The following is a 27,899-nucleotide window of genomic DNA, read 5'->3' as shown; positions in this document are numbered from 1 at the left end:
CCATGGGTCGCAAGCAGTTGGAGCTCCACATCCAGGCCGCGAGACTGTCCAGCCCGGGTCGCCGAGAATGAGACGTCTGGGTCACGTGACACGACGATTGTCACGCGGGCGCCGCTCACCTGACCAGGCTCTCACGTGGCTCAGCCCGCTGTAGGGAGAGGTCACCGGCGAGCCATGGCAGGCCCCAGGCTTTGGTTTCCGCTGCTGCTGGCGGCAGCGTTCGCGACCTGGGCAACGGCCCTATGGCCCTGGCCCCAGTACATCCAAACCTCCCACCAGTACTACAGCCTTTCCCCCTACAAATTCCAATTTCGGTACCACACCAGGTCCGCCGCTCAGCCGGGCTGCTCTGTCCTCGATGAGGCCTTCCTACGCTACCGTAAAGTGCTCTTCGGTTCGGGTCCTTGGCCCCGTCCTAACTTATCAGGTGAGTCACACCTGCCCGATCTTGTTACCCCGCCCTGAAAGAGCTGCCTTGGGACAGCCCCCTCAAATCTCTGCAGACACCCCCCTTTTGTTTTTGCCCAACGCTTTGATCACACACTCCATTTCCTCTTGCCCTTCTCCTACTGCTTGCTCTCTCAGGCACTCCCAGGTTTAGTCCATTCACTCCTTCACTCAGCTGACTTCTAGGGCCTGGCTCGTCTGTAATCCTTCCTTTGGCTATATTAGGTATTCATCCCAAAAATGTCTACTGTAGAACTGCAGTTCAATGAAGATATCAAATTGTGGAAAATTGTGCCAGTAGACATCTAAGATGATCATTCTGATCATATTCAAGTGAGGCTGGGGCTCCATGAATCTGACCAGTGCTAGGTAGAAGACACCAGAGAAGACCCTCAAAATTGGTGAGACAAGATTCAAAAACTTATGCCAAAGTACATTAAAATGTCTGGCACATAGTATGTCCAGTAAATGTTTAAATTGTGAGAGAAATCATAGAACACTTTCTCAAGGAAGTGAGTTTCCAGGAGCCATTTAAAATGAGGTGGTAGGTATAATTAGCTGGGATTGAGAGGAGGGTTTTTCAGGCCAGAAGAACTCTTGAGCAAAGGGTTATGACTGAGCACAAAGTTCTAACCTGGTGAATGTGATGGGGCTGGGGCCTGGAAAATGGGTAAGGATGGGATTGGGAAAGTATTCACATAGATAGATCTACCAGATACTTAGGACATCATTGTTCCTGAACAGAATAATCCCATCCCTTCTCTCAGTCCTTTTATTCTAAAATGGAAGATTATCATGAGTATCTGTATCCTTCTGAAGGAATTTTCAGTATTTGCATTGCTCATCCTTAGATATTAAATAAGTGACTAAGTGGCACTTAATCATCAAGTGGCATTTAATCAATCTCCTAAAATACCTCTTTTGGTCATTCCATAACTATGGCTGCAACTAGCAGATATTTTGTAATTTTTTAATTGGCTATATTAACATTAAAGGGCTACTTTGTGTAAAAGTTGTTAAGAAGGCATTGATATTTTTGTTTATTTCTAAGATCATCAAAAAGAAGATGATTTGGGCTGGGGATGTTGCTCAGTGGTAGAGTGCTTACATAGCATACGCAAGGCCCCAGATTCAATCCCCAGCACTGGAAAAAAAAAAAAATGACTTGCTGGTTTTATTTAGTATTGCCTTTCAAGTTTCAAATTAGAGCATTAGCATGTGATTCCAGGAAAAGGAGAATCATGTGACTCCAACTCATAACCTAAACTCATGTTGCTCTTAGCTCATTACAGAATTATGGATGCATTGAGATCACCTCTGCGTGATGCAGGAGAGAAACAGATAAGTTCAGGTACCTAGGCTGGGGAGAAAAAAGAATGTGGTTAGTTTGCTTCACTCTAATTGGGCTAGTAATTAAGTACATTGTAAGTATCCCCTGGCAAAGATAGGGCCTCTTCCTGTATAATGCCGAGTTGCCAGTAAGTTTATTATTTTAAAAGCAAAGAGGAAGAAAAGTATGTAGTAGAATTATTTTTCTTATGAAAGGTCATGTGGAAAATGGAAAGAGACATAGGGAGGAGTCATGAATAGTCTGTCTTTGGAAAGGTGGTAAGTAGCAGGAGCACAGTTTTTAGCTGAGGAGCAAAATAATTGTATTTAATTTTGTATCCCAGGGCCTGGATTTAGTTAATAGGAGTCCTCAATTAACCTCTTTACAAGCAGCCCTGTTTTTGCCTTTATTACCTAAATCATAACACTTTTCCAATAATCCTGGATAATTGGAAGTTGAGCCCAAGCAGCTCAACTTTCAAGGCATGTATGTGTGTGAACAGGGGAGGTAGTTTGAGCCTTGTATATATAAAAAAATCTGAGTCATTTCCTTAAGCTCTGTTTCTGGCTTGGATATTCTGGAGGATCCAGGGTCTGAAATATGGCTTATTTAGGAGGCACCCAGAGAAGATTATTTATCATTTGTTTATGTGCCCTCAGGCACATTGCCTAATTTCCAGGCTTTTGGGCTGCTACTACTTTTTTTCCATATTTTTTTTATTGGTGCATTATAGTTGTACACAGTGATAGGATTCATTGTTACATATTCATGGAGGCACACTTGTAACAATGTAATTTGGCTAATATCATTCCCCAGTTCCTCCTAAAATCTGCCTATATTCCAGGCATAAGAAAATAGTTATGAATGTTTTTGCAGTCTTTGAAAGACTTTATAATAGAGGGAAGAACTGGTGATTTTAAAAGTAAAACAGGGCTGAGGGTATAGCTCGGTGGCTGAGCACTTGCCTAGCATTTGTGAGACTCTAGTATTGTTCTCTATATCACAAAAAATAAAAATAAGTAAAAATTAAAACAGCCTGAACCCCTGTGATACCCTTTTGTCCATTTCCTTCCACCCCTCTTCCTCACTTCCAAATAGAAGAGTGAAGTAGGGCATGGGGGGAATTTTGTCAGTTGATGTCTTGTTGGGTTAGTTTTTAATAGCAGGTGTGGACACTTGAGCTGTACAGCCTCATGCTAGGACATGTTGTCAATTTCTTAGCCTGTTAAAGGCGTAAACATCAATCCCCTTCATCCTCAAGAAAAGGTCTACTCTGGAAAAAAAAAAAAAAAAAGAGAGGTCTAACAAATGAATTAAGAACTGTCTGGGAGGGGAGGGCTGGGTTTGTGGCTCAGCAGTAGAGCGCTCTCCTGGCACGTTTGAGACCCTGGGTTCGATCCTCAGCACCACATAAAAATAAATAAACAAAATAAAGGTATTGTGTCCAACTACAACTAAAAAATAAATAAATAAATATATAAAGACTTTTCTCCCTTTTTTGTTGGGCCACTGACAACAAAAGCAGCTAAAGAGAAAAGTAGAGGTGTGAGAGGTGTATGTGTGAAGAGTTTTCTGTACCTCAGGGTTTATGGGTCTTTAGTCCATAGAAATAGATTTATAGAAATAGAGAATTAGATTTGCTTTATTCTCTTCCCAGGTGCAGTGCTTCTGTCGTAAGCTGAGGCAGTGCTTAAATTTCAACAGTCAATTGAGTTCCTGTGGAAGTGTGTGCTCAGATGCAGGAAGTGGGGCTGCTTGTCAGCTCAACTGTCAGAGAGCAACCTCCTTCTTTTGTAAAGTTTTTGGGGTTGTGGGTGAGAAGGATACTTATAGGTGAAAAGTATAACTACTGTACTGTTAAGTCTGGTGGTAACTGGTAATAGAGTGCCACAGTAGTGGCTTTCTTCTTTTGACTGGAGCTTCAGTCCTAGATTGGGGTGGATTGAAGAGTTCAAGCCCATGTTATTCGTTTCTTTTTTGTTTTGTTTTGTTTTGAATACTTTTTAGTTGAAGATGGACACAATATCTTTATTTATTTTTATATGGTACTGAGGATTGAACGCAGTGCCTCTTGTGTGCGAGGCAAGCGCTTTACCACTGAACCACAACCCCAGCCCCACCATATTCTTTTATATGTTGGAATGTCACTTGTTGGTCATAGAGGGTGACCAAACACATGACAGTGGAGTCTTCAGTCTCCTGTAAGACATTCATGAAAAACTCTTCCGAGAAGCTGCTCCTTTGATGCTGTTAGACCCCAAGGTACCCTGCCATGGGCTACTCCAGCCAAATGATACACAATGGAGGTTTGCTCTGGAAAAACTTACTTATTGGAAAAAAAGGAAGTAGAAAATGGAAGGGAACTATCATTTATTGAATGTCTGGCACTCAATGTTTATTATGCCCTTTAATTGTCATAACATCTCCTTGAATTCAGTGTTATATATCCCCATCTGTCAGAACAGGGCATCTCACAAAGTGACATGCCCAAGGTTATACAGCTAGTAGTGTTGGGGCAGAAATTCCAATCAGAACTGTTTGTCCACAAAGATTTTGTTCTTGTCACTGTGCAGTCTTGAAGTAAAGTCATAAATATCTTTGTCAAGCCAATTAGCAATTTGGAAAACTACTGGCCTCTGGTAGGGTTAAGCTCTGATCACATCTTAGTGCTAATTGCTCCAAATAATAACCTCTGACATCTAATTGCTTATTAATGCTCAGGTGGTGAGTGTGTTTATTCCTGCCACATTGTTATCAGATTCCAGGACCATTTCTGACTTCCTTCATTTTATCCCTTCTTAATATAAATAGCATTTATTAACCAACCATAATTTGTCAATAACAGTAGGTCCATATAGGGGAATATATATGTGTGTGTGTGTGTATAAATATATATAATTTGTGTGGGACTACAAAAAAATTTTTTTAAAGAATGTTAGATAATTTAAGAGATTCTTGGGGTTTACATCATCATTTGTAGTTTAAGAAAATGAAAATCTACTCTTTAGGTTTTTGGCATTGTTCAAATTTAAGTGTCTGAAAAGTTGGAGCCAAAAAATATTAATAGAATTACCCTCATCCTTGAAGAATTTATAGTCCCTGAAAGTGGAGATACAGATATACAATAAAGTGTGTGTGTGTGTGTTTTGTTCTGTGATAACTGAAGTGTAGGGTTCTTTGAGGGCGTGGAAGAGGACACTTGACCCAAGCGTGGAAGCATGGGAGGAAGGTGTGTGGTTTTTTTTTTTTTCCCCTAAAAAATGCACCTTTATTATACCACAATTTCTAGGGTCAGGAACTTGAGAGTTACTTAGGTGGATATTTCTGATTCATGCTCTATTATGAGGTTGCAGTTATCTGAAGGATTGACTGGTACTTGTGCATCCACCTAGAAGGTGTGTTTTGAATGGCTTTCACAAAGTAAGAGTTCATGTAGACAGACATAGTGCTTCCTGTAGACAGAAGACCTTATGAAAGGCCTTCAGATGAGAATCTTTCCAACATATTTAAGAAACTGAAGGTCAAAGTATAGCTCTAGGGTAAATCAGTGAGTTTTGAAGCTAGATATATAATAGATGAAAGGCCATTAAATAAGAAAAGTAGTGAGATTAAACTCTGGTTGCATTGGGGATTTGTGGGAATAGGACTAGAGGAAAGCCCACTACAGTGATCTGGGTAAGAAATAATAGTGGCTGGAGCAGGATGATAGATATAGGGACAGAGAATACTAGAAAGACTGAAGAGAGATTTTACTGGTTTTATGCTTGGAAGTTGTGAGGTACGTTGGAGGGAAAGATGCTGAAGGATGACTTTCATATTTCTTTAGCAGTTTTGTTTTGTTTTGTTTTAATTGGTACTGGAGATTGAACTCAGGGGCACTCAACCACTAAGCCACATCCCTAGTCCTATTTTGCATTTTATTTAGAGGCAGAGTCTCACTGAGTTGCTTAGCGCCTCTCCATTGCTGAGTCTGTCTTTGAACTTGCGATCCTCCTGTCTTAGCTTCCCAAGTTTCTGGGATTACAGGTGCGCATGTCACCAACACCGAGCATTCTTTATCAGTTTGAGTGTTCTCATTTGCATGTTGCTGCCTCACAAAGATGGAGAAAGGGATGGAGTAAAAAGAGAAAGATTGATTAAGAGGTTGAGAGATGAACTGAGTATGATAAAAAGTTTCTTTTTGGATTTGTCAAGGGAGGCATATCTTTGCAAACAGCTAGCTACATGGAACCAAAACTTGGGAAATGAGTTTGAACACTTCCAAAAGATAGAAGATATAAAGGTGACCATGGAAGGGTGGTTGAGGAGGAGAAAAGGATATTGTTGGAAAACTACTAAGCCAGAATGTGGGTTAGTTCTTCCTCCAGGGTATTAAAGTCATCTAGGTGGAGAGGAAGGCTTGGCATCAGAAACCAAAGTGTCCGAGTAAATAACAAAGTGACCAGGAAATTGCCATGTTGCGATAAAGAAAGGCTCTAGATTCAATAACTGGATGGCATGAGCCACAGAAGGGAGCTGTGTTTTCACTTGATGGTGGGGGATGGATGACCTAGAAATAGCACCAAGTCTCAATCTCGGTATGAAAAGACCTTGCCTCTCAGAATAAATTGTAGAGATAGTGGTGTGTGGTGTCTCTAGGGAGAGCCAGGCTTCAGTTAGAGAGGAAGCAAAAGTGCTGAGAATGGTTGGTAGTTAAATAATCATACAACAAAACTTCAAGAGTTATTCAAGGGTGGGTGATGTGGTCAGTAAAAAGGAAACATTTATGGGAATGGGAGTGTGGGACCAGAAATGGGCTTATATATTGAGCAGAGTGACAAAAGATGTTAGAGGTAGGACACAGATTTCCCTGACTGTAAGCTTACAACTGCCAAAAATCTAAGTTCCACAGACCAGTGTGTAAGAGTGTTTTTCAGTTTGGAAAAAAATTAAATTCTTATATCAAACACAAAGTAAATTCCAAGTAGATTAAAGATCTGAAGATTTAGAATATACCATAAAAGCATTAGAAGGAATCCTAGAATTTATTCTTATAATCCCAGGAGTAGAAGAGGCCTTTCTAAGCAAGCAAATAAAGAAAACTATAAAGGAAAAGACAAACATATTTAACTACATAAGAATTAAAGCAAAGAAACCACAAGATTAAAAAGATAAAGGTCAAAATGGGGCAAATAGTTGCAAACTTAAAAGATGAGGCTAAAATCTAGAAGAGCTCCACAAATCAATAAAAGAAAATTAACCAAGAAAAGTACAAAGAATATAGTTAGTAATTGCAAAACAATGCATAAATTCAGTCATTATTAAAGAAATGCTAATTAAATCTGTGTTCTTGTTTTGTTTTTAACCAGGCTGGCAAAGATGAAAAAGAATTGAGATGATCTAATGTTAGAAGGATGTGGAGAAATGGGCTCAGATATGTGGGTTTGGGTAAAAAATCAATGCAATAATTTGAAGAGTAATTTGGCTGTGTCATGACCGAACTTTTCACATCTTCGGCCTAGTATTTGCATCCCTAAGAATTTGTCCTATGGAAATCTTTCACAACTGTATATATACACACAAATATTTGTTTATTAGAACATTGCTTCTAATATTAAAAATTTAGAAAACTTACCAAATGTCCACAAATGGGAGAGAAGTTAGTTAAGGAGTTTTCATCAATGGAATTTTATTTAGTATTTATAAATAATGGTGTGAATCTCTAAATATTGACATTGGAAGATCTACAAATCATTTTGGTAAATGGAAAAAAAGTTATAAGCTAATATGAAGTTAGATTCCATTTTTGTTCTAAAAATTAATATCAGTGTATTTACAAAAAATTGGAAGGCTGTTCAAAATGATAGACTGCAGTTACCTCTTGGAATCTAGAATTATAGGGAGATTTTTCTCTTTCTAATAAGAGTAGGGTAAGGAGGGACAGATCAGAGTTTTTAAGTAGTGGGGAAAGGGGGCTGAAGATGTAGCTCAGTGGTAGAGTAGTTGCCTAGTACGAATGAGGCCCTGAGTTCAATCCCCAGTACCATGTGGGGAAGGGGGGTTTAGAGAAAGTTGGGGGCAAAATGTCTTTTTTTTTTTTTTTTTTTTTTTGTACTGAGGATTGAACCAGGGGCACTTAACCACATCCCCAGCCCTCTTTTGTATTTTATTTAGATATAGGGTCTCACTGAGATGCTTAAGGCCTTGCTAAGTTGCTGAGACTAGCTTTGAATGGAAAAAAAAAAAAGTCTTAATTACAACTTTACTTAAAAAAAAAAAAAGAAAAGCAGCAAGATGGGAATGAGAGGAAGGGAAACATTCAGCATTCACCTGTGGACTGGAGAGTAGTCTCTCACTATGAGTAGTCTCTGGAATGTGAAGAATCTTAGGACTCATGGGCAACTGCACCACAGTCTAAACTGAATTCAGCAGCACTGAGGAGAAGCCCCAAACTCAGCACAGTCACCTTCTCATTTCCCACTTTACTGGATAAGAAGTTTCATAGGGATGCCTTTGCCTCCTCCCTTAGCCACACTGATGTGCTTCCCATGCTTGGAATATATTTTCTCCTCTTGGTGCTTAGCAAACACAACTTAGGGTTCAGATCTTACTCAGAGGTTAAGCCTTCTTCCCTTCCGGAAGAAGCAACAGTATGTACCACAGCCCTTATCACACTGTTTAGTAATCGTTGTTTGTATTTGTCTCTCCCATTAGAAACTATGAGCTCCTCAAGGGCAGGGACCAGGGCTTGTTTTTCTTTTTAACTGCCCCAGCACCTAGCACAGTTCCTGATGCACAGTAAGTGCTCAACATATCTTGGTTGGAATGAAGAAATGAGCAGGCATGAATGATTTCCAGGCCTCTCATTTGGCTGAGTGTGGGGAGGTGAAGCCTGCTTGTGGTGTGTATGAAGCTGTGTATGTGTGGAGGTGGGGAGACAGCAAAGTGGGTGTGGGAATAAACTTTGGCATAGCCTAGGAGAGTACCAGGGAAGGGAAGACATTAGAGTGATAAGGTGTCAATGGCTGAGTTGACTTTCCTAGTTTTCAATCCAGAAGCCAAGCCAAATGCCAATTTGTAACTAAATCCAATGTGTTTCCTCCAATCTGCTAGGCCTCTGTGAATTAAGTGCATTAATATAATGGAAATGTTTTGATTCAAGAAGGAGCAGGGCTGGTGGAGAGAGAGGCTATTGTACATTGAGATAAAGATATATAGTTTACAGATACCCTAATGCAGCAAAGAGTTCTCCCTTCCATAGAAGTGGAGATACCTAAATCTTTGGACTTATGGACTCGGAGGTTTTTAGAATATTGTTTTGAAAAGTCTGTGTGTCTTTTTAGCATCCTCTACCCTAATAATAAGACTTTAGAAAAGTTCTAGGTTTGGGTATATAAAAGTGATCTCTATGTTAACCATGTTTCCCATTTATGCTGATTATTATGTAGCATAATCATTATGCATATGTCGCATAAAATGCACTTTTTTTTAATTCTAGTATCATTCATTTTTTCAGCAAACATTTATTGAATGACTACCGTGTGTCAGGCACTGGGAGTACAGAGACACTGAGATTGGTCCCTGCTGTTGAGGAACTCACAGTCTAGGTGAGGAGATAGACAAATAAACAGCATATATTAAGATACGCATTATGAAAAATGTATGTGTACATTGCTTCGTGATCACATAGAAAGGTCTCTAAGGAAAGGGTGGGGAATGACAGAAAAGTTGTATAGAAGGAAAGCCAGAGTTATTTCTTAATGAGGAGAGGTATGGAGGGAATGCAAAGTTTTTTCAATAGGAGGAAGCAATATATGGCAAGAAAAGTATGGAGAGAACATGGCATCCTCAAGGATCTGAAAAAACTCATTGAGTTCTAAGTGAGAGTTTCTGCACAGGAGCAGGGAAAGACAAGTCTCTTCTGATGACTATTAGTGGCTTTTGGACTTCACCTCTGAGAGGCCATTTGTTGTTTTTTGGGTTTTTATTTTTTTTGGTATTGGGAATTGAACCCAGAGGCACTTTACTGCTGGGCCATATCCTCAACCGTTTTTTATATTTTATTTAAAGACGGAGGTCTCACCAAGTTGCTTAGGGCCTTGCTAAGTTGCTGAATCTGGCTTTGAACTCATGTTCCTCCTGCCTCAGCCTCCTGAGTCACTGGGATTACAAGCATGTGTCACTGCGCCCCAGGCTTCATGCTTGCTAGACAAGTGTTCTACCATTGAGCTATATATCCTCAGTCCTTTTCATTTTTTTTTTTTTTTAATTTTTAGTTGTAGATGGACACAGTGCCTTTATTTTGTTTTATTTATTTGTTTATTTAAATGTGGTATTGGGGATCGAACCCAGTGCCTCACACATGCTAGGCAAGTGCTCTACCACTGAGACACAATCCCAGCCCTCATTTTATTGAGACAGGGTCCTGGAACTTGTGATCCAGGAATGTGCTACTGTGCCTGCTCATTGAAGGGTTTTAAGCAGAGGCTGTTATAATCTGATCTTTATGTTGAAACACTCTAGTGGATAGTAGAGTGAAATGGGGTATAGATGGAGGCAGAGATAGATCACCTGGGAGACGTTTTATAGTCATCCAGGTGAGAAATTTCAAGATGCTAAGTTAAATCTTTGGCCCAATAGGGGCAGGGGAAGTGGGATGTGTTGAGAAAATAAGGATTTGGTCTGGGGCTATAGCTCAGTGGTAGAGTGCTTGGCTTGCCTAGCATGTGTGAGGCCCTGAGTTCAATCCCTAGCACCACCAGGAAAAAAGAAAACAGATAATAAGTATTTTGTAAACATGACTTGAGTCTTTTTTACTGTTGAAATCTTACTGCTCAGCAATGTTTGACCCATTGGAAGACAGTTTATAAATATTATTTTGAGTGAATGAATTTGTGATCTACTCAGGTGGAAAGTGTGGTAGAAGGAGGAGGTTTCTTGTTTGGGTAAATAGATTGTTTTGTTATCAAAGCAAGAGAGAGGATCAGCCAGTGAGAAAAGAAAGAAGAGTTTTTTTTTTTTGTATTTGTTTTTAAGATTCAGGGTGCATTTGAGATAAGCTGAGCAGAAGCATACCAAGTCTAGGGCTCCAGAAGAATTAGCTTGAAAAGATAAATTTGGGACTTCAGAGTACTGTGGGAGTGGATGGCATTTCCCAGGAAAGTGTAAGTAAGGAGAAAAAGAAATCTGGAAGCCTAGAGACCCTGGAGAACACCAGCACAGAGGGGTTGGTGAAGGAAAAAGAGAATGAGGAAGCATATTCAAAGAGGAAGAAGGAAAATCAAGAGAGAACAGTGTCCCTCTAGTGAAGTGAGTTTGTCAGTATCTTATGCTGCCAAGAGATCCCAGAAGTGGTGAATGGTGTCTAAAATATTAGCTCTCTGACAGCAGAGAATTTTGTCTGTTTTAATCACTGCTATATCCCCAGCACTTAGAAATAAGCTTGACACATAGTAAACATTCAATAAATAGCTGTTGAATGAATGACTGGATGAATTGGAAAGATTCCACAGAATCTTAGTGAAGCCATTTTCATGGGAGTGGTGGCAAGGGAAGTCAGATTATAACAGATTGAGGGGTACATAGGATGTAAAGAAGTGTGGATATAAAGAGAAAACAAAGAATGACCACGTCCATGAGCACTTACCTTGTGCCTGACACTGAACTAAGCACTTTACATATATTAACTCATTTAATCTCCCCAGCGGCGCAGTAAGGTAGGTACTATCATGAGTCCCATTTTACAGATGAGGAAACTACAGCTCAGAGAGTAAATAACCTGCCCAGGGTCCCACAACCAGAATTGTTAGGACCAAGATTTGATTTCAGATTTGTCTGTCCTTGAAGTTCAGCTTCCAACAGCCCAGGCCTACATTTCTTCTAGAGTTTCTTTGTGACTGGAAGTTGAGAGAAGGGGTGAATGTTTGAGATGAACTACAGTTGAGACCAGGAACACTGCAAAGATTTTAATGCTGATGGGAAAGAATTGGTAGAAAGAAATAATTCAAAGACTTTGGAAAAAAGAGAAATAATTTATACAAGAGGAACCTGAGGAGAGGTCCAGAGCACAGGTAAAAGGAGACCTCTTTCATCAAGATGGGGAGGAGAAGGTTAAGACAGGTGTGTGTTGCAGATATTTGGGGGAAGGGAGAAGGTAAGCTGGATAGGAGTTATTTTTTAATTATCTGCTAGGACTAAGGAAATTGGGGATCAACTTGAGGAAAGTGGTACAAGCTTGAAATAGCTATTGTGGAAAATAGAAAAAAAAAGTGATAGAAGATTTTCAGGGCAGCCTTGAGGGCCCAGCCAAGATGGGAGACCATGATTTTACAGTGACCCAATCCTGCTATTCTGTTTTTTTCCTTCCCTCTGATAGGGCTAGTAGTAGCCAGGATTTGGGGGCACAGAAGGCAGAGGTTAGATTGATCCAGGGTTGAGGGTTTTACACACTAGATATAAGTGAAACTAAGACAGGTTGTTAAGAGTATTGGCTAGATTGCATCTGAGGTGATGGATGTCCACATCTAGGCCAACAGGAAGTTATGTGAGGCTGAGAGAGGACTAAAGACAGAAAGGACTTGAAGAGTTGTACACTATAGTCTGGAGAAAGTTCTATAGGGACTTTAATAATAAGAGAGTCCTTGTTCTCAGAATTCCATGTCCAAAGATGACCTGTCTATGATGAGGAAGGCAGAATTATGCCAAAAATGGAGAACAGGCATAGAATGAACGGCATGTTATCTCCACACTGAGAAGACTAACAAAGGATGACAGAGATACTTTTGTTTATTTTTTATTGTAAATGCTTGTGTAGTGTTTGAATTTTTCAACTAGTGAGTACTACCTTTTTTTTAAATCAGATACAACATTTTTTATACCTTTATTTATTTATTTATTTTTATGTGGTGCCGAGGACTGAACCCAGTGCCTTTCACTTGCTAGGCAAGCGCTCTACCACAAGCCACAACCATAGCCCCTACCTTTTTAATTTAAAAAAAAAAAATGCAAACTTTTCAATGGAAACTCTACCTTCCCCTTCCCTCTCAAAGAGAAAGAGTTTAGATAAAAGCTGGGAGATGAGTGAGCTGCAGAGGTAGGAGGCTGTAATCATGAAATGGAACCTGGAGTCACGAGGTTTTAGTAGATGGAATCTTGTTCCACCCTGCCATTGTTTACAGGACAGGAAATGGAAGTCCTGAAACTTGAATCTTACTTGGCTTGGTAGTAGCAGAACCAGAACCAGACCAGCCTTTCCTGATTTCCCAGCCCACTACTCTGTTCCTCAGCATCCGAGGCTTTAGAATTCCCTGCTGTCCCAGTGGGGTCCACGGTGCACGTGTGCATGTGATTGCCCGCTCAGCGGGCTGTTTGCCATACCTCACTTCCCACACTTCAGTTCTCAGTGCACGGGTGTGGGTGTGAGTGTGTGGAGAGGCAGCTGGCTGGCCCCTGCCTATTTCCTGCTCTCTTCAGAGCTCGTACAGTGGCAACAACGAGGCGGAAAACCACAGTGATGATACTCTATTTACATCCTTTTAGATGACCCAGTGTCCCTCCTGTTTTGCTGCCTCCCTCAAATCTTCTCTCTCATAGTTTATCTAAGCAGCAGCTGAGCCTCTGAATATACTTCTTTAACAGCCACATGAGTCACTGAGAGCATTTAGGACAGGATTCTTTACCATAGTGGTATCATTCTGGAAAAAAAGTGCTTTCATATCCTTCAGATCATCCAAAAAATCTGTGATCTAGGACTATAGACATAAGGAATAGAGTGCAGGTGTGTTTTAGAAAAATTAAAAGATAATATAAAAAAAAAAGTATTTTCCTATGTTCCAAGTAATAGTTCGGATAATCCTGCTGTTTGTGCATCCTCTCCTGTTTTGTCCTCAGGACAGTGACCATGGTAGTTGCATGTGGATGAGTTGGGATTTCTCCTTATTTGGCAGACAAAGGCCCAGAGGATTAACAGAAAAGCTCAGGACTTTTGCCCTCTTTGGATGGCTGCCAGAGATATATCCACACAGTGATATTGAGGCTCCCAGATGGGCTCAGTTAAAGGGGTGCCAAGGAGGCAAGGGGCATATATAGTTTAAGGAGAAGGATTCTTTTATAGTTTTCTTTGCCCCTGCCTCCAGATTAAGTCCTCAGTTTTCAGAATTTGTTGCAATGGATTTGGAGAGGTTCCCTGTCTGATTTGGGGTACTTACAATGAACCTACTGATTCTGCCTTGAGAGCAGTCTCTGAGGCCTGAGAACCTGGTTGTCCTTGCATGAAGAGGGGATGTATTTTTAGGATTAGGATGTAGATAAAAGTTGGCCATACCCACAGTTGCCTCAAATTCCCATCTCCCTGCAGGGTTTAGGCAGGCATTGTTGGATTCCTTATTGGCTTGATTCTTGGCAGATGTGAGAGCTGAATTGCATCCATATGGGAATGCTCAGGAGCTTTGAGCTGGCTTCCTTGAGATGCTCGGAGGCTCCCAGTTTTCTTCTGCTTGGAGATGGGTAAAATTGGGATTCTGGTTTGGTTCTGAAGTCTCTCTCTCTGCTTTCTTCCAGACCATCTATTCCTTACTTTGTAGTTCCAGAGAAAGTCATGGATATTGTGCTACCAGTGGTGTACATATGATTTCAGGAAAGAATAGGGAGGGGACCCATTAATTTTGGCACAATAAAATCAGAATCACAGAAAACTGATAGGAGGGTAGAAAGAGATGCACATTTTGACTATGGCATTTTTTTCTGCATAGACTGGGGTCTGTAGAGCTATGATATGTTAATTCATATTTGGTGGCTTTCGTGTTGAGCAGAAGTCTGCTTTGGATAGAGAATCTGTTTGGGAAGGGTGGGGAAGAAAACAGGTTGGGCTGGTGATCATGGGCCTTCTTTGAGGCATCAGCTGCATTCTCTGTGTGCCCTGTGTGTGGGAGGTCTGTCTGTGCCAATGTGAAGGAAGACCAGATGTTGAGCTGCAGCTTGATGAGAAGGAGTTTTTGAGGCCTTGGAATTGTGTGTTTGGCACAGTCTAGGCAAAGCTAGAACTACCACCTAAATCATTCCTGTGTGAGTCGGGGTGGGTTACTGGGGAGGAAAAAAGCACAACCAGAGCAAAAGTTGAACATGACCAGAAAGGGACAACTCCATGGGTGAATATCACATCTTCCCTTTCCTGTCACCTCAGTATGTGAGTTGAGGGATTAGAGCTAGGAACCCTTCTGCAGGGTCTTGGTTTTTACCTGTTGTTGCTAGTGGCAAGTCAGCCATACTGTTTACTTTGTTTTGTTTTTTTTTTGCAGAAAAACAGGAGAAAATAAAGAAGAACAAGTTGGTTGTCTCTGTGAGCACAGCAGGATGTACTGATTTTCCTACTTTGGAGTCACTGGAGAACTGTAAGTACCACACTGCCCCATGTCCTAAAGAGCAGGCACTTGTCTGGAGATATGATTCCAGATGTCCTGACCTAAGCTTCTCATGACCTGAAGTGCCAAAAGCCATAGAAGATGAGTTTTTCTCATATGAACCTCTAACCAGTACTTAAAGGTCGGCTGCAGAGTGTTGCACTAGCTCTTCACTGAGTCCCATAGGACACTTACCTTTGGACTGGGTACATTACTTTTTGAGGACTGTGCCAGAGTTTTGGGTTGTGTATGCTGAAACAAAGCTACGTCATTAGTCCTATGACTGCCTCCTATCTTTCCTGAGCAGCAGATTGGGAACCTTTCCAAAGTGAATATTTGAGTCTTTGCTTCTTTCTCACATTCTTAGACGAAGTAGTTGAAGTCTAGAGAAAAAGGGAAACAAAGGCTTTGGGAATGCTGGATGCTGGACTTGCCCCTTCAAACAGCCCTATCCCCTTTGCTGGTAGGAGATATCATACCTTCAGCTGGAGGCTAACAGGACCTCATGTTTTGGTTAGGGGAAAATGACCCACAAGCTGGGTGTTGCTTGCAGAGAACTCTGCTCCAGCCTGACTGTCTTCATGCATCATCTGCCAGGGCCTGCAGAGCCACCATGGTGACCACCCTTCAGCAGCCTGCCGGGGGCTTTGCACCTCTCTGAAAGATTAAAAAAAAAAAAAAAAAAAGTGATCTTATTGTTTTTGTTTCTGTTTTAACCAAGGATTTATATAGACCATCTTGTCTATAGTCTGAGTAAACCACCAAATGAATTATTTTTGTCATTTCAGACACCCTGACCATAAATGATAAGCGGATTTTACTCGTCTCTCATAGTGTCTGGGGAGCTCTCCGAGGTAACAAGGTGGGGCTGATTAAGGAAAGAGAAAGAGATGGGGGTGAGAGAATGATGTGGGAATATTGAAGTTGATGGGATGGGAGAACAGGACTGGGGCCCAGTGAATACTCCCAATATGGCTTTCTTTATAGAGACAGTTGGAGTTTCCCCATTCCTTGCTGCTACGTCCAGAAGCTGATAGGCTTCATCCCGTGTGGCACAGTACAGGGGGAGAGTGCAGGGGACAGGCAGCTAGCTATGAGAGTAAGCAGTACTATCACCAAAACTACCTGTCCAGCTCTCACTCCAGGCATATGACTGGAAAGGGTCTTTAAAAAGGAAAACTAAGCCAGGTGCAGTGGCATGGGCTTGTAATCCCAGCACTCAAGTGGCTGAGGTGGGAGGATCACTTGAGCCTAGGAATTCTGGGCCAGCCTGCACATAGCCAGACCCTATCTCTTAAAAAAAAAAAAAAAAGGTGTGTGTGTGTGTGGTGGGGGGACTAATAACAAAAGAAATATATACAGGTAAAAGGTAGTATTAAAATATGTAGAGCAATATTATTTCTGGAGAAAATGAAGGCTTACCAGCCTATAGGTGATAGGCCCCTACCCTTTCTCTAGATTTACTGAGAAGGTGTTTGGTCCCTAGACAAATACTTAGCCAGGTGCCTCTACTACTTTTGGTAAAGCCTCTGCTAGTGAATATGAGGTAATTCTCACTGAATTCTTTGTTTTAGTTGGGCTTTATTACACTGCCTTTCCTCCCTTCTTTGGAGATGCAGCATACTCCCTTCTCTGCCCTCTCCTACATTTTTAAAGGTGTTCCTTAGTTAGTTTGGGGAAGGGGCATGTCAGACTCTAAAGTGTGCTGGGTATCAGAGTGGGGAGGGGCCCATATCATAGGTTCCAATGAGCTTCAGATTAGGTCCTGATTGACCACTAAGGTCTTATGGATTCTTTCATTTCAAAATTTTGGGACTCTGGAGATCCTTCATGGAGTTTCTGGTGGGTTTCTATAAGTGAGGCCTTAGCTGTTGAGAACATGAATCACTATGCTTGCACCTTGATGGTCTCTAAGAGACTATGTCAAGGCAGTCCTTTGGGGGGGCAGTTGCCACCCAGCACACTTCAGCTGGTCTCAGTCACTACAGAGGAAGAGTAGTGAGTCCTTGTCTTCCAGATCCAGCCTCAGGCTCCTTAGAAGCTCAATCTAATGATTACTTTCTCATAATTCAGTCTGAAAGAAGTGAAGACCAGTAGACCATATTCCCTCTTTTTTTATTCTCTTAGCTCCTAATGGGCTTTATCCATGGAAAGCTTTAACCCCTTGCAGTCTGGCTTGGCCATGAATTAGCCATCTTACATCTTTTAATTATTATTTTTTTAATCTTTATTTAATTTATTTTTATGTGGTGTTGGGGATTGAACCCAGGGTCTCGCCTGTGCTAGGCGAGTACTCTACAGCTGAGCCACAACCCCAGCCCCCATCTTACATCTTATTGTAACTTTAAGGCTCAGAAAATATGGAGGTGGTATATGAGTTTTGAAAGTTAGTGTGTTGCATGGAAAGGCACTGAAACTTCCTTCCAAAATAAAATACAGAAGCAAAATGTAAACTGACTTCTTGGTATCTCCTTTTTATAAGTGTTGAGAATCATGAAGCCTGCACTACATCCATTTTCACCCTATGCCTACACATCATATTCTGCCTTAGTTACATACAACTTTCCAAGACTCCCCAAATTTTCACCCTCTCTCCACTTCTCCACAGGCCTGGAGACTTTTAGCCAGGTGGTTTGGAGATCGTCTGATGGCGCGGTAAGTATGGGCCCTTTAAAAGTGCTCCCTGGGCTGGGATTATGGCTCAGTGGTAGAGCACTCGTCTAGTATATGCAAGGCCCTGGGTTCGATCCTCAGGATCACATAAAAATAAGTAAATAAAAGAAAGCTAGTGTGTCCAACTACTTCTAAAAAAATTTTTTAAGAAATAAAAAGCGGGGGGTAGGGGGCTTCTTTTTGCACTCTGGGATTTTCTCAAAAGTCCTGGAAAATAATGAGAGTCCTGGGAAGATTTTTTTTTTTTATTTAGATGGGGTCCTAGTAGATTTGGATAAATATTGGAGATGTGAATGGAGAACTTTTTTGATAGATTGGTCTATTTAGAGTGACTATAATGTATTATTCTGAATCATTTAGTAGTGACCTTGATACCACATTGCTTTGAAAAAAATAAACAAGTTAACAGTCAGGAAAATCTAATCTGTATGGGACACTTGTATTTGGTATATGGGACAGTTATATTTGGCTAAGTGAGATGTTTGACCTCTGGGAAGGTGGCTGCTTATGGTCTTTGATATAGAGATTGGTGGAGGGCATTGTTTAGGGACATAGTTATTCTTACAATATCCTTATAGTTATTCATAGGTTGGCTTTTCAGAGATCTTGGGATAATCCCTTTGAATTTTGACATGTTCAATGTTTGGTCTGCACAGTTCTTTGTCAACAAGACGAAGATTGAGGACTTTCCTCGCTTCCCTCACCGGGGTTTGCTGTTGGATACATCTCGACATTACCTGCCACTGTTTAGCATACTGGACACACTGGTACACAAGCCTTAAGGCTTTATTCATGCATAGAATTCTGGAGCCATGGGGCAAGGGATTGATCAGGTTCCATATTCCTAAAGAGTAGGGGAGAAATATATGTAACTCTCGAAGCCCCTGGGGAAAATGTAGACATGACCTGCTCGAAGACTCAAAAAATATCATGAGTGGTTTAAATCTATGCCACAGGTTACTGTGAACCAATGTTCAGGCTGTTTCCAAGAGTACGGTGAGGGTTTTAGGGAATTGGCTCCTCAGCATTCTTTATGTAGGATGAAGTCATAGGAAAGATGTGTTTGAAGCCTCAGCTGAGGAAGTTCCTAAGTCTGTTGAGTTTAATGTGGATTCTTAGATAACAATTGCTCACCCAGTTCATGGGTCTGCCTTTTCCTTTCCTCCTCTGGTGGAACCAAAGGAGTTGACACATGGTTCAGAAGCCTTAGATTTATGAGTTTGGGGGCAACCAAGTTCCCAGGCAGGTATCATGATTTGATAAACATAAGTCACATAACCCAATGCATATGGTAGGAAGAAGTAAGTGTAGGTCCTAAGACTATATGGGGACTTTTGGAAGATAACGGGCTACCATAGTAGTTACAGTGTTCATCTCTATGTGGCCAGAATTCATCTTTCAGCTGTCTTTGGCTGTGTCTTGGGAAAGAAGAAATGTTCTGAGTCACCCCTCCATGCCAGGCCCTTTCTGATGGGGTGGTTTGATAGGCTGTATAAATCTTTCACTGCAAGCTGGGGCAGGTTGAGGCTTGTTGGGGTGTATGGAGTAGCCTGCCAACCTGCCCAGTTTGAGGCTGAAATCGGAGAGGCTGTGATAGATTCATGGTGTGTGCTCTGACCTACAGGATGTCATGGCATACAATAAATTCAACGTGTTCCACTGGCATATTGTAGATGACTCTTCCTTCCCATATGAGAGCACCACTTTTCCAGAGCTCACCAGAAAGGTATGTCTTGTTTCACTCAGCCTAAGCTTATAATAGGTCCCTGGCTGAGCCTGGCTGGAGCCCCTGCTGGCAAGGACAATAGCTCTTATCCTAACCAGACACACTGACAGAGGGAAAGGACAGTAGCTTTGGAATCAGGACACTTGGATTCCGGTCCAAATTTTGCCATTAATTTGCTCTATGACCTTCAGAAGAAAATTTGCTGTCCTCATTTGCTTTTTATTTATATTTATTCTGTTAAATGGAAATAATCTCTACCTTGTTTATCTCACTGGCATTATGGTGCTCAGATAAAACAGTAGATGTGATAATGGTGGGGGATTATGATAAAGATTCTTGAAGATAGTTTTGGTATCTGGGGAGTGGTGGAAGCATTTTGAGTATCTTCTATTCTGATAGCCTTCAGGAAATAAGATCTGAAGTGTATCTTATGCCTTCCAGGGGTCCTACAACCCTGTCACCCACATCTATACAACACAGGATGTGAAGGAGGTAATTGAATATGCTCGGCTTCGGGGTATCCGTGTGCTGGTAGAATTTGACACTCCTGGCCACACTTTGTCCTGGGGACCAGGTAAGAATAATGTTTGGGATTGGAGGAAATCTTCTGATGGTTCTTAGAGTGGGGCTTCAGGGCATTGGCTCTAGGATGTGGCATGTTCCAGTTGTGGTCCTTGGAAGAATGTTTTCTATAAACTTTTCTTACCTGGGAATTTAGATAGGGAAGAACTTACTTTTGGATGGACAAAGGAGTCCACTTTTTATTATTAAAATATGGGCAGATTCATCTCAGATCCCCATGCAAAATTGTTGTGCCCCAGAGCAAATACTGAGGAATCTAATCTCATTAGAATCTGATAGAAAGAAGCTTGGGGTGGCCTCCAGAGGTCATTCAAATAGCTACTACTCCTGCTCACTCTCTTTTTCTGTGTAGCTCCAGACCCTAGAGAGAGTCCTCCAAACTAAAACCTAGTTAAAGGAAGATTTTGAAAGAGGCTGCCACCTGGTCTCAACCCCAAGAGGGGAAGCCTCTGGGCCAAGAGAAATGCCCCTTAGGAAATGTAGAATTATGCATAATAATTGATCCCACAAAGAGGAGGAGATAGGAAAGATTGTACCAATTTGGCTCCATTAGGCTCGGTCCCCTTTATTGCTTAAGGCCATTTGAAAAGAAATGTCCATTTGGAGCAAGGGTGAATTCTATTGGAAGCAGTGTGTCGAGGCAAGAGTGTATCCATTAACAGTTGTCTGGTTGTAACCCAGCCTGTCTCTGATTGTGAACATGTTCATATTCCTTTGATTGTGACTGAATAGGTGGTTACAGTTCCTGTGAATGCCTGTGTGTGACATTTATGAACAAAAGTGTCTCACTCTGTGAGATTTAATGTCCTTACATGTAGAACTAGAGTGTACATGGGTCTTTTTCTTTTCTGTTTCTGTTTTTTTTGTTTTTTTTTTTTGGTACTGGGCATTGAACTCAGGGGCATTTGGAACACTGAGCCACATCCCCAGCCCTATTTTATATTTTATTTTAGAGATAGGGTCTCACTGAGTTGCTCAGCACCTCACAGTTGCTGAGGCAGGCTTTGAACTCGCGATTCTCTTGTCTCAGCCTGGGATTACAGGCATGCCCCACCACACCTGGCTTTTTCTTTTCTTTTGAGACAGGGTCTCACTAAGTTGCCCAAGCTGTCCTCAAACTTGTGATCCTCCTCCCTCAGTATCCCAAGTATCCGAGATTACAAGTGTGTTCCACTGTGCCTGGCTGGTTCTGACACTCATGTGGGGTTCTCTGTTGGCTTAGGTATCCCAGGGTTATTGACTCCTTGCTACTCTGAGTCTCGGCCCTCTGGCACCTTTGGACCAGTGAACCCCAGTCTCAACAATACCTATGAGTTCATGAGCACATTCTTCCTGGAGATCAGCTCTGTCTTCCCAGATTTTTATCTTCACCTTGGAGGAGATGAGGTTGATTTCACCTGCTGGTATGAGCCCTTTGATCTTCCCACCCTCCCTGATGAATTGTTTACTCAGAGTAGAGGTCAGCCCTGCATAGCTGCCTGGGTCAGCTGCTGCTGCTTAGGGCCTAACCTCTAGGACACAGCAGTCTGTCTCAGCCCATAGAGGCCCTACCTGACTTTGGCAAGGCTGTCAGTGTAAACCTCTCTTCCTCTGTATTTTCAGATTCTTGAGATACTTGTGAAAAAATATTCCAGCTCAGAATTATCTTGGAAGAATCCAAGATAGAGATAAATAATCCCCGTTTACATAGGCTTAAAATAGTCTGATTGAAAAATCAAGAAAGAGAATTCAAGATTAATAGACAGTGTACAATTAATATTAAATCATAAAGTCCAAACCTCAGATCTAATGAGCTTAAAAGAGGCTGTGAGGGCTTCATCCAGAATTAGGCACTAAAGTTGGATTCAGGGAAATAGTTTGGCTTTTGGGACATGAGGAGTGGAAAATATTTTTGGAAGAGAACAATGTGAGCAAACAGATGTCAGGGGGCAAGGATTTGCAGTAGGTAACAGACAGCAACTCTTGGCTTCTGCTGGAACAGCAGCAGATGGGAAGTCAGAATCCAGTGTGCTGGAGCTCCCAGCCGAGCCTTGGACCCTAAGGATGAATGTGAATTCTCTTTGGGGGTTTGGATTTCAGACTCTTTCAGACTCAAACTCATCCTTTACATAGCTTGCTTGGTCACACTTTGCTCATTTACAACTTTTGAGATCCTCAGTGATTTGGCTCTTTTAAGTGAAAAAAGATAGTTGTAAGAGGCCAGGTCATTAACCACCAGGCTATAGGCTTTTGGGGTGGTAAAAGAATTAATTTTTTATTTTCTCTTGGGATTCAGGAGATCCAATCCAGATATCCAAGCCTTCATGAAGAAGAAGGGCTTTGGTGATGACTTCAAGCAGCTGGAGTCTTTCTACATCCAGACGTGAGGAAGGAAGGAGGGTGGAGTGTGTTTGGGGCTTACTACTTATGGGGCCCCCACTTTCCATATCAGGGCTGGGCCCTGCTTGACAACTCTATGGGCACCTGAAGGGTCACCATGCTCTGTCTTTTCAGGTTTGGAGTGGTTGGGTACCAGCCTTGGGAAAGAAAGATACCTTCCAGTCAGGGATGGGCCCCCTGGCCAGGCTCAAGTCCTAGAGTACGGACACACAGCCTAGAGCCTGTCTGAGCTGAGCAGACACTTTCTTGACACTTCTCTCATTCCCAGGCTGCTGGACATCGTCTCTGCTTATGGCAAGGGCTATGTGGTGTGGCAGGAGGTGTTTGATAATAAAGTAAAGGTGAGCCAGGGGCAGAGAAGGAAAGGAGCCTCCAGTGACATCTACCTCTGGTCTCCCTACTCCTCCCTTGCCTCTGCAGGGACTGATCCTCCAGTTTGGACTAGGTTTTAAACGGTCCAAGCACTTTGACCGTCTCTCCTTCTCCCTTTAGAAAGACTGCACAGGTGTGAGCCCCAGGTTTAGATGTCAGGATCACTATAGACTAGAATCACTGGTTACTTGAGATTCCTGAGACTTGACTTGATGGGTTGGATTTTCCTTCCTGAATCAGAGACTAGGGTCTGGGAGAGGCAGACTGCCTTCATCCTTGGACCCTAAGGATGAATGTGCCTTCTCCTTCATTATTGTTCAGTAAAATCCCAACCCTTGTCTTACCCCAAGAAATATCTGGAGACTCTTGGACATGCTGGCTCCTGAGCCCCACTGCTTGCCTCCCTTGGCTCCCAGACAATATTACTATCTCCATGTTGGGGAGGAGAACAGCAGAGAGCTGTCTTAGGGTTCTTGGACTCCTTAGCTCTGCAGTGGGGTATGAGCTCAGTGGTTAGGAGTCACAGAGCTATCCTTTGCTGCCGGGAAACAGAGGGTACACACATACACCCTTTAGCCTAGGTTGCTTGCCTAAGAAAGAGGCCCAGAAATCTTCTCAGTTCTATACCATTAATGCCTTTTGACCTTTTGCAACAGGTTCGGCCAGACACCATTATACAGGTATGGCAAGAAGAGTTACCAGTAGGCTACATGAAGGAGTTGGATCTGATCACTAAGGCTGGCTTCCGGGCCCTACTTTCTGCCCCCTGGTACCTAAACCGTATAACTTATGGCCCTGACTGGAAGGACTTCTATAAAGTGGAGCCCCTGGATTTTAAAGGTGAAAGCAGGGCACTCTCCTTGCTGACCAAAGATGGCTGGGCTGGGACTCAGGAGGGAGGCAGGAAGGTCTGGGCTAGACATTTCTAGAAATGAAATAACCTGTCTGCAGAGAGGGCCACATTGGGACAGTGGTGGAAAAGGAAGCCTAGAGTTACACCTCTCACTGGCCCACTGTGGTTTCCCCTCAGGTACCCCTGAGCAGAAGGCTCTGGTGATTGGTGGAGAGGCCTGTATGTGGGGAGAGTATGTGGACAGTACAAACCTGGTCCCCAGGCTCTGGTAAGGGCTTTCTGGAAGATATGGAGGGTTGGGCTTGAGGGCAGGGGTCCTCCTTTTCACAGTCAATTCCATCCAGCCACTTCCACACTAGTACCTTCCTTTTAGGCCTGAGAAGAGTAGGTGCATTGCATTACATTCTGTTTTGCATGTAATACTTCCCATGTGGCTCCATATGTCCCTCCAGCAACCCAGTAGGTATGTGGAGTAGTGATTATTATCACCACTTTCCAGATAGAGATAAGGACGCCTGGAGAACATAGGTGATTTGCTCAGGTTCCAATACTAAGGGTCCATGATACCTATAAGATTTCTTTCTGCTATAGTAGCCTCACCAAGCATGGCAGGTGTACTGAGTTTACATTTGAAAGACATCTGCTGCTGCTATCAGTACCAACTAATGATGCCTTTAAGGCTTACTCTTGTTCCCATTTCTTTGGGAGAGGAGGAAGGCTAGATCATTATCCACATTTTAACAAAAATGGAGCTGAGCCCCAGAACTGCCTGGGAACCAATCAGCCAGGCTCTCACTTGGAACAAGGTGTTTATCACATTCTTTGGTCTTGCGCTATTCTGGGGCCTAAACAAAAGGCAGTAGCCTGTGGGTGTCCAGCACCCTTCCAGGGAACACAGGGCCAATCTGCCACATACATGTTTTTCCTTCAGGCCCAGAGCAGGGGCTGTTTCTGAAAGGCTATGGAGCAAGAGTTCAATGACTGATGTGAAGTTTGCCTTTCAACGTTTGTCACACTTTCGCTGTGAATTGCTGAGGTAAGCAGGCTGTGGGTCCTTCCCAAAGTGGGTGAGGCCAACTCAGAGCTTGGGATCCCTTACTGAGAAGAACAGAATGGTAACAGTAACACTTACTTTTTGACAAGCACTGTGCTTTACACTGCGCCTTTTCTCACTGGATTTTTACTACAACCCACAACGTAGATAAATTTTACCTCCATTTCAGAAATAGATGACTAAGGGGCTGCGGGTATGGTTCAGTGGCAAAGTGTTTACCTAGCATGCACAAAGCCCTGGGTTCCATCCCCAGCACTGCAAAAATAAAACAAATAAATAAAGATAACTATAGCACAGAGAAGTTAAGTACCTTGCCCCATAGTCACTCAAAAGCAAGATTTGAATGAGGTTGGCTTTTATGAACTCTCATGATATCCATGCCTTTGGGCCTTATGAGAGTCATTTTCTTGGTTTAGTCATTGACAAGGTTTTTAGAACATAGGGAACATAGCTTAGTTCAGAGTCAACTTTTGGGCTACGAGTCAAACATCCTGGGGTCTAAGGCTCAACAGTCTGTGATGTCCTAGATGATTGTTAGTAGGTTCCTTGCCGACTGTAAGCATGTTGCCCCTAAAAGAGATTGTCAGGGCTTCAAACTAGTGAGTCTAAGACCTAAGAACAGGTGTTCATGCCCAGTACCTGGGCTGGACAGCACCTCAGTCTCCACCATCACTGCTTTAAGCGTATTAGAATAGAACCAAGAATGGATGACTAACCAAGAGCACTGGACACCCCTCAAGCATCTACGTCTTCCAAAGGGACTAAGATATCTGGGGATGAGGCACAAACACAGGCAAGCTAGAAAAAGGTGTTTCCCAGATCACAGATCTTGCCAACACTTTGTCTCACCCCAAGAGAGAATCTCTAGAAGTGAGATCTGCAAGTAATTTTGGTACACGGTGACCATTTGAGATTTCTGAAATGGGGAAAGAGGCTTTTGACTGTGGTGGAGGTGTTATTGGGGTCTAAGACTACGGGGCTCACCTTGTCATTTCTTCATGTCCTCTTGCAGGCGAGGTGTCCAGGCCCAGCCCCTCAACATAGGCTACTGTGAACAGGAGTTTGAGTAGACCTGAGCCAGCAGCCCCAGGCACCAAGGAGGGTGCTGGCCCTAGGAGAGCAGTAGTGGGGCCAGGCTTCCACTGCATCCTGGCTGGGGGAAGGAGCCCCTTGCCCACGTGCCCCTGTGCCTGGAGAGAAGGGGGCCAGTGCTGGCACTGGTGTTCAATAAAGAGTGGTGTGGCATTTTTCTATATGCAATGTGGATTATCTGTGTAAAAAGAAAAGGGGAAAAAAAAAAAAGTGAATGGCCCTCGGGTAAGGGAGCATCCAGGACTAGCCTCTTAAGAGCAATAGAGCTCAGCAGGGCCCAGCCAGGTTGGGATCAGGACCTGCCCCTTGAAGGGTCTTAAAGTTGAGGGCTGGGAATGAGATCTGTCGTCTTTCTACTGCTCTGCTTGGCCTATGAGTTACATCACTCCTTTCCCACCCCCATTCTCAGCCTGGTCACTTCACTTCTGTGTCACACCTCCAAGGTTTTTTATATATGGGGCCTGAAGGAGTGGTGGGCAGAAGCAAGGGCTGCAGCCATACCCTTCTCCCCAGGCAGACTCACACTTCCCTCTCCTGAAGCTGCTACTCTGCCTTGGGTTTCTTGCTACTTCAATTTCATTTAACCACTATTTAATATTATTGAACCCATACTGTGGTCCAAACACTTTGAAAAGTTATTGAATTTGAAGGATTTGTTCCTCAAAGGCCCTTGTTAACTCCAAAATGATGTAGATTCCAACTCCTTCTTTCCACCCTGTTTTTATTTCGCCCATAGCATCTTCCCAGGAAATGGATAGTACAGTTGTCCCTAAGGGGCAAGAATATGGGCACATGGCTCTGGAAGAAGGATTTTGCACATGTGACCTGTTTTTTCTCTAGATTTCTCACTGTGGATCAGACTGCCCACTGGTGGTTTCATATACAGTGACAATATAATCTGAAAGCTGGGGCAGTGGTGGGCAGAAATCCTTGAGATTTCTTTGGACCTATTCAGTTCTTTTGCCTCCCAGGCTGGGAAGACAATAGAGAAGTTCCAGGCATTTCTCTCCAAAAGCTTCCAGTGTGGTAGATACAGAAGCTCAGGGAAGGCAGGAGTGAGAAGGGATCTGAGCACCAACCTTTAGTTCCTCAATCATGTTCTTTGGGGGGATCTGGTTGGAGGTAAGCCAGCTCTGACTCTTGTGCTTTTTCTGTAGGGACAGGGTGACCAATTTCTATTAACATAATTCTCTTGGAATTTTCACAGTTCAGCCTAACCAAGTCTAGGATTCTAGTCTAGAGAGCCATAGGCTAAGGCTCCACACCTAAGGAGCCTCTTTACCACTAATATTCAAAAAACTGTGGGGTGGCCCCAGGGAAGGACCCTGTAGAAACGCTGCTACTCTTCAAATCCCCCTGCTTCTCTCCTGATTATAATAACTATAGTGCTCCTATTTTTTGGAATAATGTTCAATAAAATGAGCAGATACTGTGTTGTCAGTTTTAAGTCAATGAAAAAAATCATAAAAATACTCAAGTTACAGCACAAAGGTTCTGGGCTTTCTTAGTCTGATTGTAAACATTTTCTTTATTGTTATGTTTACCATTAAAAAAAATATTGGTCAAGACTATCAGTGGGGGGAGGAGCATGCTGTACCCCCACCTCCACCATTGTCTCTCTGGTCCATTAACCTGAAGAGATCATCATTATATCTTGAACTCTCCGCAGGTCAGAATCAGTGATCCACAGAGAGCATCCAGTCTCTTCAACACACAAATCACTGTTTCTCCATCTCACCTCTCCTCACTTGGGTTGTGCACTTAATGTCCCATCTGCACAGGCCTAGAATACTTGGGCTTGCTAGTGTTCTCTGTGCACCACCTGGGGGCAGGAAAGTGCCCAGCTGGTTCCCTGGCTGCAGTCATCCTGGGAACAGTCCTCACCCAGCCCCTGCTCTCCTGACTCTATTAAGGAGGCAAAGTGGGCCCCGAGGAACAAAGTAAGGGAGCAGATGGAGACCATTTGTACCCCTCCCTCCTTGGTAGGAGTTGAGGCTTTGTGCCACATATTCTCC

General features: G+C 42.7%; 1 protein-coding gene across 1 annotated transcript; it reads left to right on the top strand.

Moving 5' to 3' along the window:
* The first annotated feature begins 130 nt into the window (after window positions 1-130).
* Hexa (hexosaminidase subunit alpha) lies at window positions 131-26,047 on the top strand. The gene is made up of 14 exons (XM_027924815.2): window positions 131-427; window positions 15,052-15,144; window positions 15,942-16,007; window positions 17,762-17,808; window positions 18,483-18,593; window positions 19,451-19,552; window positions 19,994-20,126; window positions 21,357-21,537; window positions 22,410-22,496; window positions 22,782-22,854; window positions 23,542-23,725; window positions 23,916-24,006; window positions 24,670-24,774; window positions 25,805-26,047. Exons 1-14 carry the CDS (start codon window positions 175-177, stop codon window positions 25,860-25,862), a joined length of 1,584 nt encoding a protein of 527 aa, XP_027780616.2. The 5' UTR covers window positions 131-174; the 3' UTR covers window positions 25,863-26,047.
* The last annotated feature ends 1,852 nt before the right edge of the window (window positions 26,048-27,899 follow it).

Source organism: Marmota flaviventris, chromosome 2 (assembly GCF_047511675.1).
Source record: "Marmota flaviventris isolate mMarFla1 chromosome 2, mMarFla1.hap1, whole genome shotgun sequence".
NCBI lineage: Eukaryota > Metazoa > Chordata > Mammalia > Rodentia > Sciuridae > Marmota > Marmota flaviventris.
This window is presented reverse-complemented; position numbering and strand designations above follow the sequence as displayed.

What these genes read in the sequence shown, in the direction of transcription:
- Hexa (XM_027924815.2), top strand. Translation starts at nt 175, where the DNA reads ATGGCAGGCCCCAGGCTTTGGTTTCCGCTGCTGCTGGCGGCAGCGTTC. An exon ending in TTTGGAGTCACTGGAGAACT is followed by an intron (nt 15,145 to 15,941) that starts GTAAGTACCACA and finishes TTGTCATTTCAG; the next exon opens with ACACCCTGACCATAAATGAT. An exon ending in TGTCTGGGGAGCTCTCCGAG is followed by an intron (nt 16,008 to 17,761) that starts GTAACAAGGTGG and finishes ACTTCTCCACAG; the next exon opens with GCCTGGAGACTTTTAGCCAG.